The sequence below is a fragment of the Balaenoptera borealis genome (genome assembly GCF_965194805.1).
Source record: "Balaenoptera borealis genome assembly, chromosome: 16".
Classification (NCBI taxonomy): domain Eukaryota; kingdom Metazoa; phylum Chordata; class Mammalia; order Artiodactyla; family Balaenopteridae; genus Balaenoptera; species Balaenoptera borealis.
In genome coordinates this window covers 52022879-52040623 of record NC_138872.1, presented here as the reverse complement: position 1 = coordinate 52040623, position 17745 = coordinate 52022879, and the positions used below count along the sequence as shown (strand labels likewise).

The window sequence follows — 17745 nt, the reverse complement described above, 5'->3', positions numbered from 1 at the left end:
GCCTTCTCCTCCCAGCTGCTGCTCCCAGCAGGTCTAGTGAGGTTTTCTCTCCTCCTGTCCCTGCAAACTGAGACCCTAGTTCTCTAAGATAAGCCTCTTCCCTCTGTCCTTGAAGCAAAGAAAACCCCTTTGACGTTGCCTCAATTGGTTTTGGGGCTGGGTTTTTTTTTGTTTGTTTTTTTAACCACCAGGAACTATAGGGAAACAACTCTCTCTTTCTGTCTGTCTCTCTGTCTCTCTCCCTCTCTCTCCATATGTGTGCGTGTGTGTGTGTGTGTGTGTGTATATATATATATATATATATATATCTATCTATCTATCTATCTATCTATCTATCTATCTATCTATCTATCTATCTATCTATCTCCTGGATATTTGAAGGATGTCTCAACACAATTCCCGCTGGGGGTCTCAGGAAGACTAACAGGCTTGGTCTGAGCTTTCAGAACCTATTCCCCCACCTTGGCTCCTCCACAAACTGTTTTCTAGATTGAGGAGAGACTCAACCATGTCCAACCTTCAAGGCTTCTTGGGGTTCATGGTTCTGGTGCCCCTCCCATCTCAGGCCTTCCTGTCTTCCAGGGGACCCCAGAAGAGACAATGGAAGGCTGAGGTGATAACTTCAGTCTCTGGGCACACAAACGAACTCAAATGTGATCTGTTCACAGAGGAAACCTCTCTCTGAGTCTTTCTCCACCAAAACTCACCTGAATCCTTTGCCAGTACAGTAGTCCCCCCTTATCCACAGGGGATATGGTCCAAGACCCACAGTGGGTGCGTGAAACGGTGGATAGCACAGAACCCTATATATACTATATTTTTTCCTATACATACATACCTATGACAAAGTTTAACTTATAAATTAAGCACAGGGACTTCCTTGGTGGCGCAGTGGTTAAGAATCCGCCTGCCAATGCAGGGGGGACACGGGTTTGAGCCCTGGTCTGGGAAGATCCCACATGCCACGGAGCAACTAAGCCCGAGCGCCACAACTACTGAGCCTGTGCTCTAGAGCCCGCGAGCCACAACTACTGAGCCCGAGTGCCACAACTACTGAAGCCTGTGTGCCTAGAGACCGTACTCCGCAACAAAGAGAAACCCTCACAATGAGAAGCCCGCGCACTGCAACGGAGAGTATCCCTCGCCCCCTGCAACTAGAGAAAGCCTGTGCACAGCAACGAAGAACCAATGCAGTCAAAAATAAAAAAATAAAATAAATTTTTAAAAAAACAAACAAAAACAAAAAAAAAAAAATTAAGCACAGTAAGAGAATATCCGAATTGCCAGCATCACTACTCTTGCGCTTTGGGATCATTATTAAATGAAATAACAATTACTTGAACACAAGCACTGTGATAGTGCAACAGTTGATCGGATAACTGAACTGGCAACTAAGTGATTAAACGGTGGATAAGCTGGACAAAGGGAGGGAGCGGGACGGCTCCAGAGTCAGTCCCACTACTCAGAACGGCGCATAATTTAAAACTTTGATATTTCTGGAATTTTCCATTTAATATTTTTGGACCACAATTGACTGCAGTTAGCTGAAACCTCAGAAAGCAAACCTGCTGGTAAAGGGGTACTACTGTACTCCAAGCCAGCAGGCAGGTCCTGGAGCCATGGTGGCTGCTTTCTTATGCAAAGGGCCCCCAAGAGTAATGGTCTTTGCTTTCGAAGCCATGTCGAACTTTACCTTAGACACTCCTTTAAGAACCAGTGGATTTTTCTTACAAAAATTTTCCAAAAAGGTCTCGATCATTTTCTCTTCTTCTTCCACATCTTGGTCTCCAGGCGTGGACTCCGCACTGTGCAAAACTACCTGCTTTCCCGAGACAAGGATGGCAGGTGTAAGTGCTTTTGCGAGGGTAGTAGGTAGAGGTCAAGGGGCCCACAGGGACTTGGTCCTCCCTGGGAAGGCCTTGAAGTCGCCCCGGCCGTGCTCAGTTCCTGCACGCACACCCGTTCTCAGGGTCAGCCACAGGCAAGACTGAATGCATGCTGACATGACCGTGATATGGTGGACAAGGAAACTTTACGGAGCATTGGTTTTTTTTTTTTTGGTGGAGATTTGAGTTTATCTTTGAGAGTAGGTTTGCTTTTTTTAAAGCATAGTGTTTTTTTGTTTTTTTTAAACTTTGGGTTTATTTATTTATTTATTTATTTATTTATTTATTTATTTATTTATTTATGGCTGTGTTGGGTCTGTGTTTCTGTGCAAGGGCTTTCTCTAGTTGCGGCAAGTGGGGGCCACTCCTCATCGCGGTGCGCGGGCCTCTCACTATCGCGGCCTCTCTTGTTGCGGAGCACAGGCTCCAGACGCGCAGGCTCAGTAGTTGTGGCTCATGGGCCCAGTTGCTCCGCGGCATGTGGGATCCTCCCAGGCCAGGGCTCGAACCCGTATCCCCTGCATTGGCAGGCAGATTCTCAACCACTGCACCACCAGGGAAGCCCGGCATTGGCTTTTAAGGAAAATAAAAAGACCTGAAGCCTGGAGATGTCAAGATATAACAAATCCCATTTTCTACAGAATTTCCTTTGTCCTGGGGGGTAGGGGAAGGGGCTTTGCCTTTGGAAGATATTCAGGGCAAGAGCTGACACAACAGCCCTTTCTCCTATGTGGCTCCTGAATGACTGAGGCGAAGAGGTGTTCCAAGCTGACTAGTTTTAGGAAATCCAGGGTCTTGTTTCTACTCGGCTGGCCAGGGTTACAGGGGCCAAGCCAATGCTCTTCCCTCAACAGGGGATCCCAGGGATGGCCGTTACCTCTCTACCCTACGGGTGGATTATATGGTCTCCAAGACCTCGGATGCTGAGAATCAGGGCCACTGCAGGTTGTAGGAAGGAAGCTATGGAGCCAGCCCCTTGACCTGTAATTGGAGACTTACACTTGGATCCACTCACCAATTTTTGCTTCCTGTTGAAGCCAGAAAACTTGGCTTTCAGTTCCCACAAGACACTGGTTTCAATGAGGAAAAGCAGGATGAGGTACACAGGTCCTGAGATGGCAAGGGCTATCAGATACTTCCCCATCCCTAGAGACTCCCAGGCATAGATGTTCTTTTGGACAACATATCCCTCTGCTAAAATGGGATAAACAGATATTATCAAATTACATATAGTAGGTCAATTCCTATTATAACAAATATCATTTAAAAGAAGCATTATTGTCATCAATGTTGTTACCACATCCCAGCAGATGGGAAACATAATATTCTGTTTTCCTTGCTAGAACCAATGTCTTGCAAAAATAATGCAGTAAAGTAAAACACTGCTCCCTGTCCATATGACAGTTATTTGAAATGCAAAATATTTATATGCTTGGTTCTTTTATCAATCATTAATCACCCTGTAACTTCAACTGACCACTCATTTAAAAATACTCAGCAGCCTCTATTCTCCTATTTTAATCTGATTTGCCTTCAAATTTTCTTTTAAATACATGTATTTTTCTTTTTTCTTTTTTTTTAAATCAGTCATCATTTTTATACACATCAGTGTATACATGTCAATCCCAATCGCCCAATTCAGCACACCACCATCCCCACCCCATCACGGTTTTCCCCCCTTGGTGTCCATACGTTTGTTCTCTACATCTGTGTCTCAACTTCTGCCCTGCAAACCGGTTCATCTGTACCACTTTTCTAGGTTCCACATACATGCATTAATATATGATATTTGTATTTCTCTTTCTGACTTACTTCACTCTGTATGACAGTCTCTAGATCCATCCACGTCTCAATAAATGACTCAATTTCGTTCCTTTTTATGGCTGAGTAATATTCCATTGTATATATGTACCACATCTTCTTTATCCATTTGTCTGTTGATGGGCATTTAGGTTGCTTCCATGACCTGGCTATTGTAAATAGTGCTGCAATGAACATTGGGGTGCATGTGTCTTTTTGAATTACGGTTTTCTCTGGGTATATGCCCAGTAGTGGGATTGCTGGATCATATGGGAATTCTATTTTTAGTTTTTTAAGGAACCTCCATATTGTTCTCCATAGTGGCTGTATCAATTTACATTCCCACCAACAGTGCAAGAGGGTTCCCTTTTCTCCACACCCTCTCCAGCATTTGTTTGTAGATTTTCTGATGATGCCCATTCTAACTGGTGTGAGGTGATACCTCATTGTAGTTTTGATTTGCATTTCTCTAATGATTAGTGATATTGAGCATCCTTTCATGTGCTTCTTGGCCATCTGTATGTCTTCTTTGGAGAAATGTCTGTTTAGGTCTTCTGCCCATTTTTGGATTGGGTTGTTTGTTTCTTTAAAATTGAGCTGAGTGAGCTGTTTATATATTTTGGAGATTAATCCTTTGTCCGTTGATTCGTTTGCAAATATTTTCTCCCATTCTGAGGGTTGTCTTTTCCTCTTGTTTATGGTTTTCTTTGCTGTGCAAAAGCTTTGAAGTTTCATTAGGTCCCATTTGTTTATTTTTGTTTTTATTTCCATTACTCTAGGAGGTGGATCAAAAAAGATCTTGCTGTGATTCATGTCAAAGAGTGTTCTTCCTATGTTTTCCTCTAAGAGTTTTATAGTGTCCGGTCTTACATTTAGGTCTCGAATCTATTTTGAGTTTATTTTTGTGTATGGTGTTAGGGAGTATTCTAATTTCATTCTTTTACATATAGCTGTCCGGTTTTCCCAGCACCACTTATTGAAGAGACTGTCTTTTCTCCATTGTATATCTTTGCCTCCTTTGTCATAGATTAGTTGACCATAGGTGCGTGGGTTTATCTCTGGGCTTTCTATCTTGTTCCATTGATCTATGTTTCTGTTTTTGTGCCAGTACCATATTGTCTTGATTACTGTAGCTTTGTAGTAGAGTCTGAAGTTAGGGAATCTGATTCCTCCAGCTCCGGTTTTTTCCCTCAAGACTGCTTTGGCTATTCGGGGTCTTTTGTGTCTCCATACAAATTTTAAGATGATTTGTTCTAGTTTATTTTTATTAAAATATTTATTTAGGCTGTGCCAGGTCTTAGCTGCGGCACATGGTATCTTCGTTGTGGCATGTGGGATCTTTAGTTGTGGTATGCGGACCCTTAGTTGCAGCATGCGGGATCTAGTTCCCTGACCAGGGATCAAACCTGGGCCCCCTGCATCGGGAGCGTGGAGTTTTACCCACTGGACCACCAGGGAAGTCCCAAAATACATGTATTTTAAAATCATACAGTAAATACACACTCATTGGAAAGAAGAAACATGTATGAGGTAGAAAGTCAAGGTACTTCTCCTTTCCCCACAACTATTGTTACAGTTTTGTATATAATCCTTCCATACCTTCTGGATATAATCTTTTAAAATACAGGTAGAATGATACTATGCATTATCTTCTCCAATTCCTTTGTTTCATTTACTAATATGTAACAGACATTGGCCATATCAGGACATATAGATCAAAATAATACAGATCTCTGGCAAAGGTAAATACATGGACAATTGTAGCAACTAGTATTGTTGTAACTTTGGTAGGTAACTCCACTTTTTGTTTTCTATATGACTTAAGAAACTAATGCATAAAAAACAATTATTAGTCTATGCTTCTGGACACATAATACATAAAGAGGTACTGTGACATCAGTAATTAAAAGAGAGTGGGGACAGGGCTGTATAGGAGTAGTTTTTATATGTTTTTGAAGTTAAACTGATATAAATTCAAATTAGAATGTTGTAACTTTAGGATGTTAAATGTAATTCCCATGGTAACCACAAAGAAAATAGCTGTAGAATATACTCAAAAGGAAACGAGAAAGGAATTAAAATGTTTCATATGAGGTACCTAGAGTAGTCAAACTCATAGAGACGGAAAGTGGAATGATAGCTGCCAGGGGCTGGGGGGAGGGAGACGGGTAGTTAGTGTTTCATGGATTCAGAGTTTCAGTTTTGCAAGTTGAAAAAAGTTCTGGAGATAATGGTTATGATGGTTGCACAACAATGTGAATGTACTTAATGCCACCGAACTGTACATGTAAAAATGGTTAAAATGGTAAACTTCGTATATATTTTTCCACAATTTAAGAAAATAATTAATTTTAAAAGGTGTTGAAAGGATGTGGATAAATTGGAGCCCTCATACATTGCTAGTGAAATGTAAAATGGTGCAGCCACTGTGAAAATAGTTTGGTGGTTCCTGAAAAAGCTAAATAAAGTCACCATAAGACCCAGCAAACCGGGGCTTCCCTGGTGGCGCAGTGGTTGAGAATCTGCCCCCCAATGCAGGGGACACAGGTTCAAGCCCTGGTCTGGGAAGATCCCACATGCCACGGAGCAACTAGGCCCATGAGCCACAACTACTGAGCCAGCACGTCTGGAGCCTGTGCTCCGCAACAAGAGAGGCCGCGATAGTGAGAGGCCCACGCACTGTGATGAAGAGTGGCCCCCACTCGCTGCAACTGGAGAAAGCCCTCACACAGAAACGAAGACCCAACACAGCCAAAAATAAATAAATAAATAAATAAATAAATAAAGGAATTCCTTTAAAAAAAAAAAAAAAAAGACCCAGCAAACCCACTCCTAGGCATATACTCAAGATAACTGAAAACATCTTCGAACAAAAACTTGTACGTGAATGTTCACAGCAGCATTATTCATAATAGCCAAAATGTAGAGACAACCCAAATGTCCATCAACTGATGAATGGATAAACAAATTGTAGTCTATCTATGCAATGGAATATTATTCAGCCATAAAAAGGAACAAAGTACCGATGCACACCACAACCTGGATGAACCTCAAAAACATTGTTATAAGTGAAAGAAGCCAGATACAGAAGGTCACATAGTGTATGATTCCATATACATGAAATGTCCAGAACAGGCAAATCCATAGAGACAGAAAGTAGATTATTGGTTGTCAGATGCTTGGGGGAAAAGGGAATGGGGAGTGACTGTTAATGGATGGGGTATTTCTTTTTTTCGGGTGACGAAAATGTTCTGGAATTAGATGGTGGTGATGGTTGTACAACCTTGTGAATATACTAAAAACCAATGAATTGTATACTTTAAAAGGGTGAATTTTCTATGAATTATATCTCAATAAAAAATGTAATTAACAAATTCTGCTTGCAATACTCACAAACTTGATTGCACTCAGTCTGGTTCAGGCTCTTGGCATTGCAAAACTTCTGTAGTTCAAAGCTGTAATGTAAGTTGGAGAAAGCCATCCCCAGGCAGTGGCCTGGAAGCAGTAGGAATGTGTGATCCAAAGACTCAGAGACTTTTGTGTAGCCTAGATCTGTGAGGGGAATAGAAAATATTAACTCTTCTTTCAGGAAGAAAAGGGAACATCCCCTAGCAACTCTCTGAACCCACTGTGCCTTTTATCCTGTATAAAGGATCTGTTATCTCTATCTGTTGCTATATCTATCTCTGCACGTCACACTGCCAGGCCCAAGACCGGAATCAGGTTCTCCCTGACTCCCAGTGTTCCCTCTTCCCCTGTAGTCATTCAACCTCCAAGCCATAAGTACTTTTCTTTTGCAGTGCTTCCTGAACCTGTCATTTTACTTCTATTCCTATTGTTTATGCAGACAAATCAGAAAGAGCTTGGTGTGTTTGAGAAAACCAGCAAGAGCGTGGCTGCAGTATGGGATGCACCTGTGGAAGCAGTGGATTTGAAGGCTGGAGGTTTACAAATGAGTTAGGGCCAGACAGGAGGGTCTGGTGGGCCAGCTTTGGAGTTATTTGAGTGTCATCTTACAGGTAGATAAGAACACAGTTCCTGCCTGTACAGTTTGTAGAGCCAAAACCATCATTATTTGCAAATGCTGTACATTATCATGTACCTAGAAAAGCCACAAGAATCAATCAAAGTGCTATTAGAAATAAGAGAGGGAACTTCCTGGTGGTCCAGTGGTTAGGACTCCACGCTTCCAATGCAGGGGACATGGGTTTGATCCCTGGTCGGGGAACTAAGACCCCAAAAGTCTTGCAGCCAAAAAAAAAAGAAAGAAAGAAAAGAGAGAACAGAACAGACTCGCAGACATAGAGAACAGACTTGTGGTTGCCAAGGGGGAGGGGGTTGGGGGAAGGATGGAGTGGAGTGGGAGGCTGGGATTAGCAGATGTAAGCTATTACGCATAGGATGGATAAACAACAAGGTCCTACTGTATAGCACAGGGAAATCTATATTCAATATCCTATGATAAAGCATAATGGAAAAGAATGTATATATGTGTATAACTGAATCACATTGCTGTACAGCAGAAATTAACACAATATTGTAGATCAACTATACTTCATTTAAAAAAAAAGAAATAAAAGAGAGGTCAGTAAACTGGCTGGTTATAAAATAAATATACAGAAACTGGGGCCTCTTAGAGGTTTTAGAAGCCAATTTTTTAGGTTCATGTTATATTGAAAAGTGAAGAAATGCCAAACGGGGTTATAAATAAACTGTGGTATATTTAAAATATTTTAAATGTTTATTTACAACAAATAAACACAACTGCTCTGCAAAATAAATATGCTACTCATAAGCTAATTAATTTGTAAGAGGATTAACTCATAATGTGCTGCATGGGTCATGGGCCAGCAGTGGGGCCATGTTTACAGTCCACAAACGTAATCAAGCCCTCACCCACCCAACAGGCCACTTCGTGCTTATCCCTGATAACTACACGTGCTACTAGCCGCCATCCTTCACAAACCACAAAATATCCTCACCAACAAAAAGGGTAAATAACTGGGTGGGATTAGAGCTCTAATTTCAGACTTCATGACTAGTCACACCACCAGCTCTAAACCAGTGGGTAGTCCAAGGGAGAGAGCCTGTGGACGTGTGACTTACAGATTCCCTGAAGAGAGGCTGAATAAACTCTTCATATAAAAAAATGAACTCTACTCTCAGGGCTTGGATTTAGAGTAGTACAGCTTTTGGGTGTCAATCTGTGAAATTCCTGTCAGTGGAGGCCACTGTGATGTATGGTGAGGTGAACTTGGATATGAGGTCTCCAGACCAACATTTTCTGGGCCAGGACTCAGAAACTGAGCATCAGAGCCAGGGTCCACCCATGGGGTTGGAGGCGCAGTTTGGGGCACAACTCGGAAGTCGTGGCTCCACACTGTCGCCGAGGCCCCAGAGTCATGGCTCTGGTGACCAGACAGCTGCATCCAAGGAGACCACGCCTCAGCAGTACAGCTGCAAAGGTGGCAGACATGGCTCTGGGAAGGAGACACAGTGGGTCATGTCCTCCTCATTTTCTCTCTTTAGAATTCTAAATTTGGAAATCTAACCTGGAGACTCAGGTAGAGGGGAGACGGGAAAACTACCAGAACATCAGCAGTGCAGCTCCTGTGTGGGGTAGAGAGAAAGACTTAACCATAAGCAAGGCTCATGAGCCCAGACTGGGAATGAACAGTCAGCCACGGTCTCCTCCCAGACCTTCCCCTGTTCAGTGAAAATCTTCAGGCCCCTAAGAGAGGAGTGGTTGAAATCTGAGAGGGGACAACCCCACGCCCCAAGCTCACCCTAACCAGAATCAGTTCACCAACAATACGTGTAATCAAAGGAACAGTTATTTACAACTTCTGCTTGTTTTCGGTCCTTCCTTCTCTGTGGATCCTACTCCAAAGCTTGTTGAAGACTGAGGAGAGGTCACAAACCACCCATATCTAGCCCTCCAACTGAAGGACTTTTCTCTGCCACATTCCTGGGTGGGATCCATCCTTTTCTGGATCTCGTGTCTTCTTTCTCCTTTACTTTACTCCTTCACTTTGCTGGCCTATATCCTTAACTTTCCAAGAAAGTGACGTGGTGGCTTCAATTTCTGTTCGCCCATTTGAAATTGTCTTTGTTCTGTCCATACACCTGACTGACAAGTGAATTCAGTATAGAACTCGTTGTCATCTAGGAAGCATCTGGGTCTTTTTTCATTCAGTGTTGGATATTTGATGGATCCCTTCAATCTTGAAGTTTGATTTTTCAACTCTGGGAAATTTTTTTGTTTCATTTCTTTGGTAGTTTCCTCAACTTCATTTCCTCTGTTTTCTCTTTCTGGAATGCTTATCAATTGAATATAATAGCATCTCCTGGACTTACTCTCACGTTACCTGCCCTTTTTCTCAACTTCTCCTATTTCTCTTATCTTTTTGCTCTACTTTGGCAGGTTAATTGACTTTATTTTCCAACACTTCTGCTAAATTTTTATTTTGGCAATCAGCTCTTTCTTGTTCTCAAAGTTTTTCTTCTTTATGGAATTCTGTTGTTTAATAGATGCAATCTTTTCCAAAATCTTTGTTTTGTTTGGTTTTGTTTCCTGCACGTCCCTACCCCTGTGTCTCCTTTTTGTTGGTTTGTTTTAGTCTTTTCTTGGCTGCCATCCTCAAATGATCAGTGATCCTTGATTGTCTGTCTATTCAGAGAGACAAATGAGGCACCAGGAGGTGATTTGCTAGCTTTGTGTATGGAGGTAAGGGGCCAGGCTACATTTTAAGGCAACCAGGCAGGGGACCAGTCCATAATGTTTAGGTCTCTTTTGGAAGCAGGTTCAATTCATCAAGAGGAGGGATCTCTGACTGCTTCCGGGTGGGGAGTGGTAGTAGGGCCAATGGAGATGGAACAGACTGTTTCACTCCCTTTCTCTGCGGTCCCAAGCCTCTCGAGGATTCTGTGTTGCTAAATTAGGTACTTGCTCAGCCATTTCCCCCTCTCAATGCACTTTAGATGTTTCTTCATTGTGAATTCATACATTTTTATTTCCTTTGCTATCGTTTTAGTGGAGTCTCAGGAAAAAGAGAGCTCAGATCTAGCTTTCATAACTCTCTGTCTACTGCCATGGTGACAGCATCTTAATGAGGCCTCTAGGGCATGTGTACAAGGGCCAAGGGCGAGCCTCTAATGTATAGTTTTCTTTCTCAGGGAGTAGGGATGGAGCCTGTGAAGGCACTGGCATCCTTTTCCCCAGACCAGAGGTGAAGCTTCTTGCCTTGTCCCAGCCTCCCTCCTCTTTGACTCACCCGATTTCCAGTTAGTTTTAGCAGTTGCCTCCTGCTAAGCAGAAGAAGTGCCTTGGTCCCTGTTATTGCTGCATTGGAGGGAAGAGAAGAAATAGCATGAAGCAATCTAAGAAGAAACAGATCCCAGCAAGGCCAAGGGATCCAGGGAGAATGTCCAGAGAGTCAGGCGCTAGCTTGGTCATCTTCTTTAAAGCTCTGCTCCCATCAGGGCCCTCAGTGTCCTTGGACTTTCAGGTGCTTGTCCCTCTTGGGTGGGTTGAGCGACAGAGGAGAAGAGAAAGGGAGGAATCCTTAGATTCTCCCTGGAGATTAGAGCAAACATTTCTCAGAGTGATTCCCTGTACCACTTGTGTCGGAATCATGCAGGATGTCTTTAAGTGCTGATCAGTGAATCTCAGATGGAGTTTACAGCTGAGAACTGCTGGATTTGGCTTCCCTCAGGACAGGCCTTTGTGTATCCCCTTTCCTCTGCCTGCAGTGCGCTTTTTGTTCTATTTCAATCATAAAGTCAAAACACTGTCACTTTTATGATCCTCTCAGATGAAAATAATTCCGTCTCTGAAATTCCACAGGTGGTATGTATGAGAACTAGAAAAGGCACCACTAACTCTGTTAGACTAGTAAAATAAATTCAAAATAGGGAATACACACACATCCTTTAAGAGACAGAATGACTCCCAAGATGAAAGCAGAAGAAGCTGTTAACATATTTTTAAATTAAAAGAAAGAAACGAACAAAACCCCAAAATCAATTTGAAGGAGGTGGTCAGCATAAAAACAAAGGAAAAAAAGCATTACAGAGGTAAAATATGATCATGGATATCCAACCCTGACCCAGAGAGAGACGGCAGCACAGACATGAAGACGTCGGTTTTAGAGGATGTGGTGTGAAGATGGCTCACCCCTCAGTTTCTTTGACTCTAATTGCACGTCACCAAGCAGCCTTCGTCCAACCCTGGCTTATTATTACCTTCTTTTAAACTGAGGAATAATTTATTTCAGTGAAATGCATGATCATAAGTGGACAGTTTGATGAATTTTGACAAATATTTATGCCCATGTAACCAACACCTCGATCAAGATACAGAATGTTTCCAACACTCCAGAAAGTTCCCTAAGGTCTCCATGTAGTGGACCCCCTCCCCCCAGCTCTGAGCCAAACGCTTTTCTGGCTCAGAGTGTGCCTCTTCCACGCAGCACCCTGTTTTGATGTTTGCGCTGCTGCACGTGGTGAGCGTCTGTTCCCTCTTTGTTGCTGAGCATACTCTGCTGATGAATATAACCACTGTGTGTCTCTGTCCTCCTGGAGATGCATGTTTGGGACGTTGACAGTTTGGGGCTCTTCCATTGACAGCTGCTGAGAAGAGCCTCACACAGGCCCCTGGCAGACACACATTTTCATGGTTACAACTTCTGTGGCTGCTGGAGGGAAAGTTAAAGCTGTGTGATGTGTAGCCATAACGGTCCTCACCTTTTTCACTTGTGACTGAGACGAGAACAAGGGGGCCGATGCTAAAAAGGTGAGCGTGATGATGAGCTTAACACAGGCGCTACCCACATTGTCAAAGAAGAAGCTGGTCAGGTAGATGAAGGGGATGATCGCCCAGGCATAGAACATTAGCATCAAGACAACAGCAGGGATGTTTTCCGGGTGTGTAAAAGCTTCTTCATCATAGTACAAAAACACCACCTTAGGAAAGCGGGGTAGAATTTGGAAAAGTCACTAAGAGTCAGTCCTAAGCATTAGAGAAAGGATATGATAATCTCAATTTTAAAAATAAAGTAAATAAGGTGTTAGCAGTACTACATTGGCAACTCCCTTCCCTTACTCATCCAGCGGTACAGAGACAGCTGGCTCTGCCCCTGGAAATCAGTGCAGTGAGATCAGGGGCTCAGAGGCAGAACAAAGGAGGACGTGATCCATTCTGCACAAATGACCAGGGAACCTCAACTGCACAACTCAGTCACCACCAAAGACTTGCAACCCTCAGTGCCCTGGTGAGCTATTTCTGGGCACTGTCCCCAAGGCACTGTCATTTACTAGTTTGAGGCAGCAGTTGTGGGGAAGCCACAAATTAGAGACCCTAGAGCCGGCCCCTCTGCTCCTAATGATGCTGGGACTGAAATCATCTTTTACTGAGGGTCAGCAATGAAGGTGCTTTCACACCCTGTGTGGCCAATCAGGGGCTTAGCTGCCAGCCTGGACTTCAGGTAGGGTTCTGGTTCTTCACAGGGTCCCCAAGGCAAGCCCCCTGTGATGTGCAGGGGAAAGGCCCTAGCACCATGCAGCTCACCAGCAGCAGCAGAGTGGGGGTGAGGAAGGAGATGAGGTCCCACAGCAGAGCCGAGAGCCAGAAAGTAGCCACGTAAACGCCACTGATGAACTGGACCTGCTTGGTCTTGATGCATCTCTCTTTGACTGTCAAGTTGCAGAAAGAGCTAGACAGGAAAGCCATTCCAAAAAGTAAGTTGATAACAAGATAATGTCCTTTAGGACCCCTGTAAAAGACAGGATATAAGGAGAGAGGTAGCCATTTAAGTAGAACTGCTCATAGCAACCATACTCCAAAATAACAATTTGTGATTAAAACAAAACAAAACAAAACAAAAAAAAGGAAGAAGTAGGTGGTAAAGGGAGAAGCACTGAGGAGGGAAGGAAAGTCGCACATACTCGTACAAGATATTCTCCGAGGTCTCCCTGTTTGACTGAGGTTGAGGGTGGTCGAATACCGTTATTGAAGCCCTGGCACCAGAAAGCAACTTGAAGAGGACATTGTCCACCAGTGCCAGCGCCAGGGCAGTGGAATGGTACGCCTGGTTGTTGAACAGCGCTGTCACTATGGTGTGGTTCCCCACGTCTTCAAAGGAAGCTGCCACTAGGTAGTTCTGATCAAAGACCTCGGGCTCCTCCTCTAACTTTTTCAGGAGGAATGGCTCTACTGAACGTAGAAGAGAGCAGACCATCCGAGAGTGTCACACCAGGCCCAGTGAGGCAGAGAGGATTCGCCTTTGGCCTCCCCCAACCACTGCTCCTCCTGGGTATCTATCTCATCACTAACCCCCGCCCACATCCGAAAGTGGGCTCCTCCTGACGTGGCCGTGCTCTGAATTCCAGTGATCCCCTTTGCCCACAGGGCTGCCTCCTGCCCGAGCCCCATGACCCCAGGGCATCAAGAAAGTTTTCCTTTCATTGACTGGAGCAGTATAAAAAAGTCTTGTCTAGTCATCTTTTAAATCTCAGCTCTGTCTACTCCCCTCCTCCCCATGGCCTTGACGCAGCCCAGGCCCCACCACCTTTGCCTGGACTGTGTGGCTCCAACAGAGCTCCTTGCCTCCTATCCAGTCCCTCCAGTCTCATGTGAAAGGACATGTCTGATCACACGCACCCTACCCAACAATTTCAAGTGACTCCTCCCTGCTCTCGGGATAAAGCTAACCTCCTGCACACGACCTACAGTGCCCAGCTGTTATCCAGACTCCGCTTCCTGTCTTGAAGTTCTAGCCATGCCTAAGGACTCACCGTTCCCCATGCTTACAAATGCTCTTCTCATGGTTTGGAATGTTCTTTGGGTTACATTCCCCTGTTGTGGGTCAGTACCTATTCACACCTTAGGTTCTTAACTCTGGAGCGTCCTCTGGCTCTCCAAGGCTGAGACATGTCTATGAGACCATCATTTACTGTTCCTTTGTATTGTAACTACTGTCACTTATCCATATGATCTCTGGGCTAGAAGCTCATCAAGGGCTGGTAGTAATACTGTTCATCACTGGACTTCCAGCACACAGTGCCAAGTGAAATATATGACCCACTTAGAATTCTGGAATTTTTAGTGCTGGAAGGGACCTTCAATCACAGCAACAACAATAATGATAATTGAAAAAAAAAACCAAAAAAACCCCACAATAATGATAATTGTACCAGTGGCTGAAGGTTACTGAGTGCCAGTGTTAACAGTGTGCAAAGCTCATGATAGGCACTCTCTCATGGAATCCTCCGATGACAATGTGAGGCAAGGTTTATTATTCTTTCCATTTTGCAGAAGAGGAAACCAAGGTTTGGAGAGGTAGGTCACTGTAATCCCAACCACTTTGCTACATCACGTTCTGCATTTGGTCTCTTTACTTTACTAAAAAAAATGCTTAATATTTTTATTTTAAATTAAAATATCACATGAATATAATTTTAAAAATCAAATAATTATATAAAACTTATAATGAGAAATGGCAGTGCCATGGCCTACCCATCACCATCCCTGGTACCTGCTCACCAGAGGCAACCACTTTGAAATCATTTAGTTCGTGTTTCTCTGGATTGCTAAATAGCCCATCTCTCTACTGATATCCTATCTTGGATGCAAGGATTTTGTTCTTTTATGACTATCCCTGCCCCCTATGGCCTTCCCCTCCCCTCTCCTCCCCCTAGAGTTGTATAATAAATTCGGTTTAATCAATAGTCAGTTTTGACATTACTATGACAAAGTAAAAATTATTCACAGCTGAACCAAGCAGTATATTATGACATGTTTCTTTTTTTGTACAACTTTCCCCCTCTGAAGTTAATAATGTTCTCCTTTTCTCATTTGCTTAGTTTTCTCTACATCTATCACTAAGTCATCCACAAACTCCCTTTGTGGGAGGGACTGTAAATCTCTTCTTAATACATTCAAATGTAACAGAAAATTTATCAGTTTCATTTTTGGACATGCTTTAGTCCCTAGAAAGACACAACTTGGTCTCATTTCTGGGAACTCTCCCTTTCCTGTCGTTTGGCTTTTGAAAGATGTTTTTCTGAGACTTCTAGCTATTCACTCTGACTTCAGGGAGCATCACGTGGCCTGGAAGCACATGGCTTCACTACAAGGAGCAATGGGCCTGCTTCCTGCCCCATTTTCCTGGGCCTGGTACTTACTTAGCAGCTGCAGAGGAATCTGTTCCTCAGCCATGAGCATATCTGTAAAATGTTCTGAAAGCTGAGGACCCAGCCTGGAATTCAGAGAAATAAAGAATGGAACAATAGTTTGACCATATGTTTGTTTGGTTTTTTGTTTGTTTGTTTGTTTTTTGACCATATGTTTTTTAGGGTCAACTCCAATGGGACATTTTCCATGCTTGTACTGAAGTTGAGGAATGAGAGGCTGACCATAAGGATCACCAGAGGTACCAGGATCTGTATTGACAGCATCATCATCGAGTTGCACCAAGAATATGTAGCCCTTTTCAAGAACATGGCATAGAACTGTTGGCAGAGAAGGCTGAACTACAATTTAAAAAAAGGGGGAAACAACATTAACATGGTCACAGGTAGAAGCTGGCAGGCAGTTACGTGGCTCACGTCCAATTGTATTCTCTCATATTGTGTCTAACATTTTGATGATGTTAAAAATTGCTTCAGATTAAAATTCTTTGACTTAATTATTTGATTAACATTTAATGGCAGAAAAAGAAGGCACAGATTGGAAAGAGTCTGGAAGAGTAGCCTAAACAGATACCAAATATAAACATGATACAATTGTTTTTTACCTGCCAGATTGGCAAAAATTTTAAGTTGATGAGGATATGAGGAAAATGCCATTGCTGGCGTTTTAATTTGGTATGACTTTTTTTAGAAAACAAATTAGCTGAATGAATAAAATTAATTTGATATTCACACAGTCTTTAATATAGAAATTTTACTTCTAGTAATGTATCCTACAGGTATACTTGTGTAAGTATGCAGGACACGCACAGAGATGTCCCTGTGGCATTGACAGTAAATGTCAAAGTGTGTAGTCGTGTGCACTGAGATCCCAAGATCCACTGCTGGGCCCAGAGGCAGCAGACTGTGGAGGTGGGCACTGCATGCTCCCACCCAGCTTCTCTGTAGTGCTGCACTAGCTGGGGCAGGCAGCGGGGCCTTCAAGCCTCAGGCGCCAGTGTTCCTTGTTCTCAGAATACCAAAGAATCCCTGAAAATCTCTACCAAGCACCACCCCCCAAGTTTCCCACATTTGACATGATGGAAGCTCCTTTCCCCTCAAACATTCATTAAAAGGCACTGCTAATAACTCACCAGAGGTGGTGCTCTGAGAAATACTTCCTGGGAAGGTTCCAGAGCTGTTTGCTAAAGCAAAGCTTGGCCAAGTAGAGGCCGGATAGATCCTTCCTGGGGGTTGGAGAAGAGCCTCCTGTATAAGACAGGCACTGGCCTAGATGACCCCCAAGACCCTTTCCAACTTGGAGGCTCCATGAATGGCAGCTTCCCCTTGAATAGGTGATTTAAGACTATGAAACAGTGAGACTAATCTCTTCACTAACCCATGAAAACCAGTCTCATTATTTTGCAACATACCTTATAGATAGCTAAATCAAGACCACTATATAAAATGCATATCAATATTCTTTTTTTAAGCATTAAAAGAATGTCCATGTATTTCATAAGAATATATTTTTAAAAATTTAAATTCCAGGTGGTACAATACATGATCTGTTTCACAGTGAAAAATTAAAAAGAAAGATTAAGTATGCTTTTTGGCCAGTAGATTTAATGCTTTTATTCTTTCTTCTTCCTGGTGAAAGGAATGGCCACGACCTTTTCTAGATCTTTTCTGATACTCCCTTCCATTGTGTTGATCCTAGTCAGAAAACACCAGCATTCTGACTTTGAAGTGGAGCAAAGAGCATGGTACTGCTGAAACCCAGCAGAGCCAATCTTCTATGCCTAAAATCTGCACATATTTTCTTAAGCCCTTATTAAAGGTTGATATATACTTCTTGACAGAATAATATCATGATTCCAAGAATGAAATA

The 17745-nt window shown here is 43.0% G+C and overlaps 1 protein-coding gene across 1 annotated transcript in view; it reads right to left on the bottom strand.

Moving 5' to 3' along the window:
- LOC309613551 (ATP-binding cassette sub-family A member 17-like) overlaps window positions 1-17745 on the bottom strand; it is a 91048-nt gene that overhangs the window by 11099 nt on the left and 62204 nt on the right. Inside the window, 9 exon segments of the mRNA XM_082360468.1 lie at window positions 1694-1819; window positions 2902-3080; window positions 7080-7238; window positions 12432-12476; window positions 12479-12650; window positions 13255-13459; window positions 13632-13899; window positions 15870-16035; window positions 16038-16217. Coding sequence (XP_082216594.1) covers window positions 1694-1819; window positions 2902-3080; window positions 7080-7238; window positions 12432-12476; window positions 12479-12650; window positions 13255-13459; window positions 13632-13899; window positions 15870-16035; window positions 16038-16217 — 1500 coding nt within the window.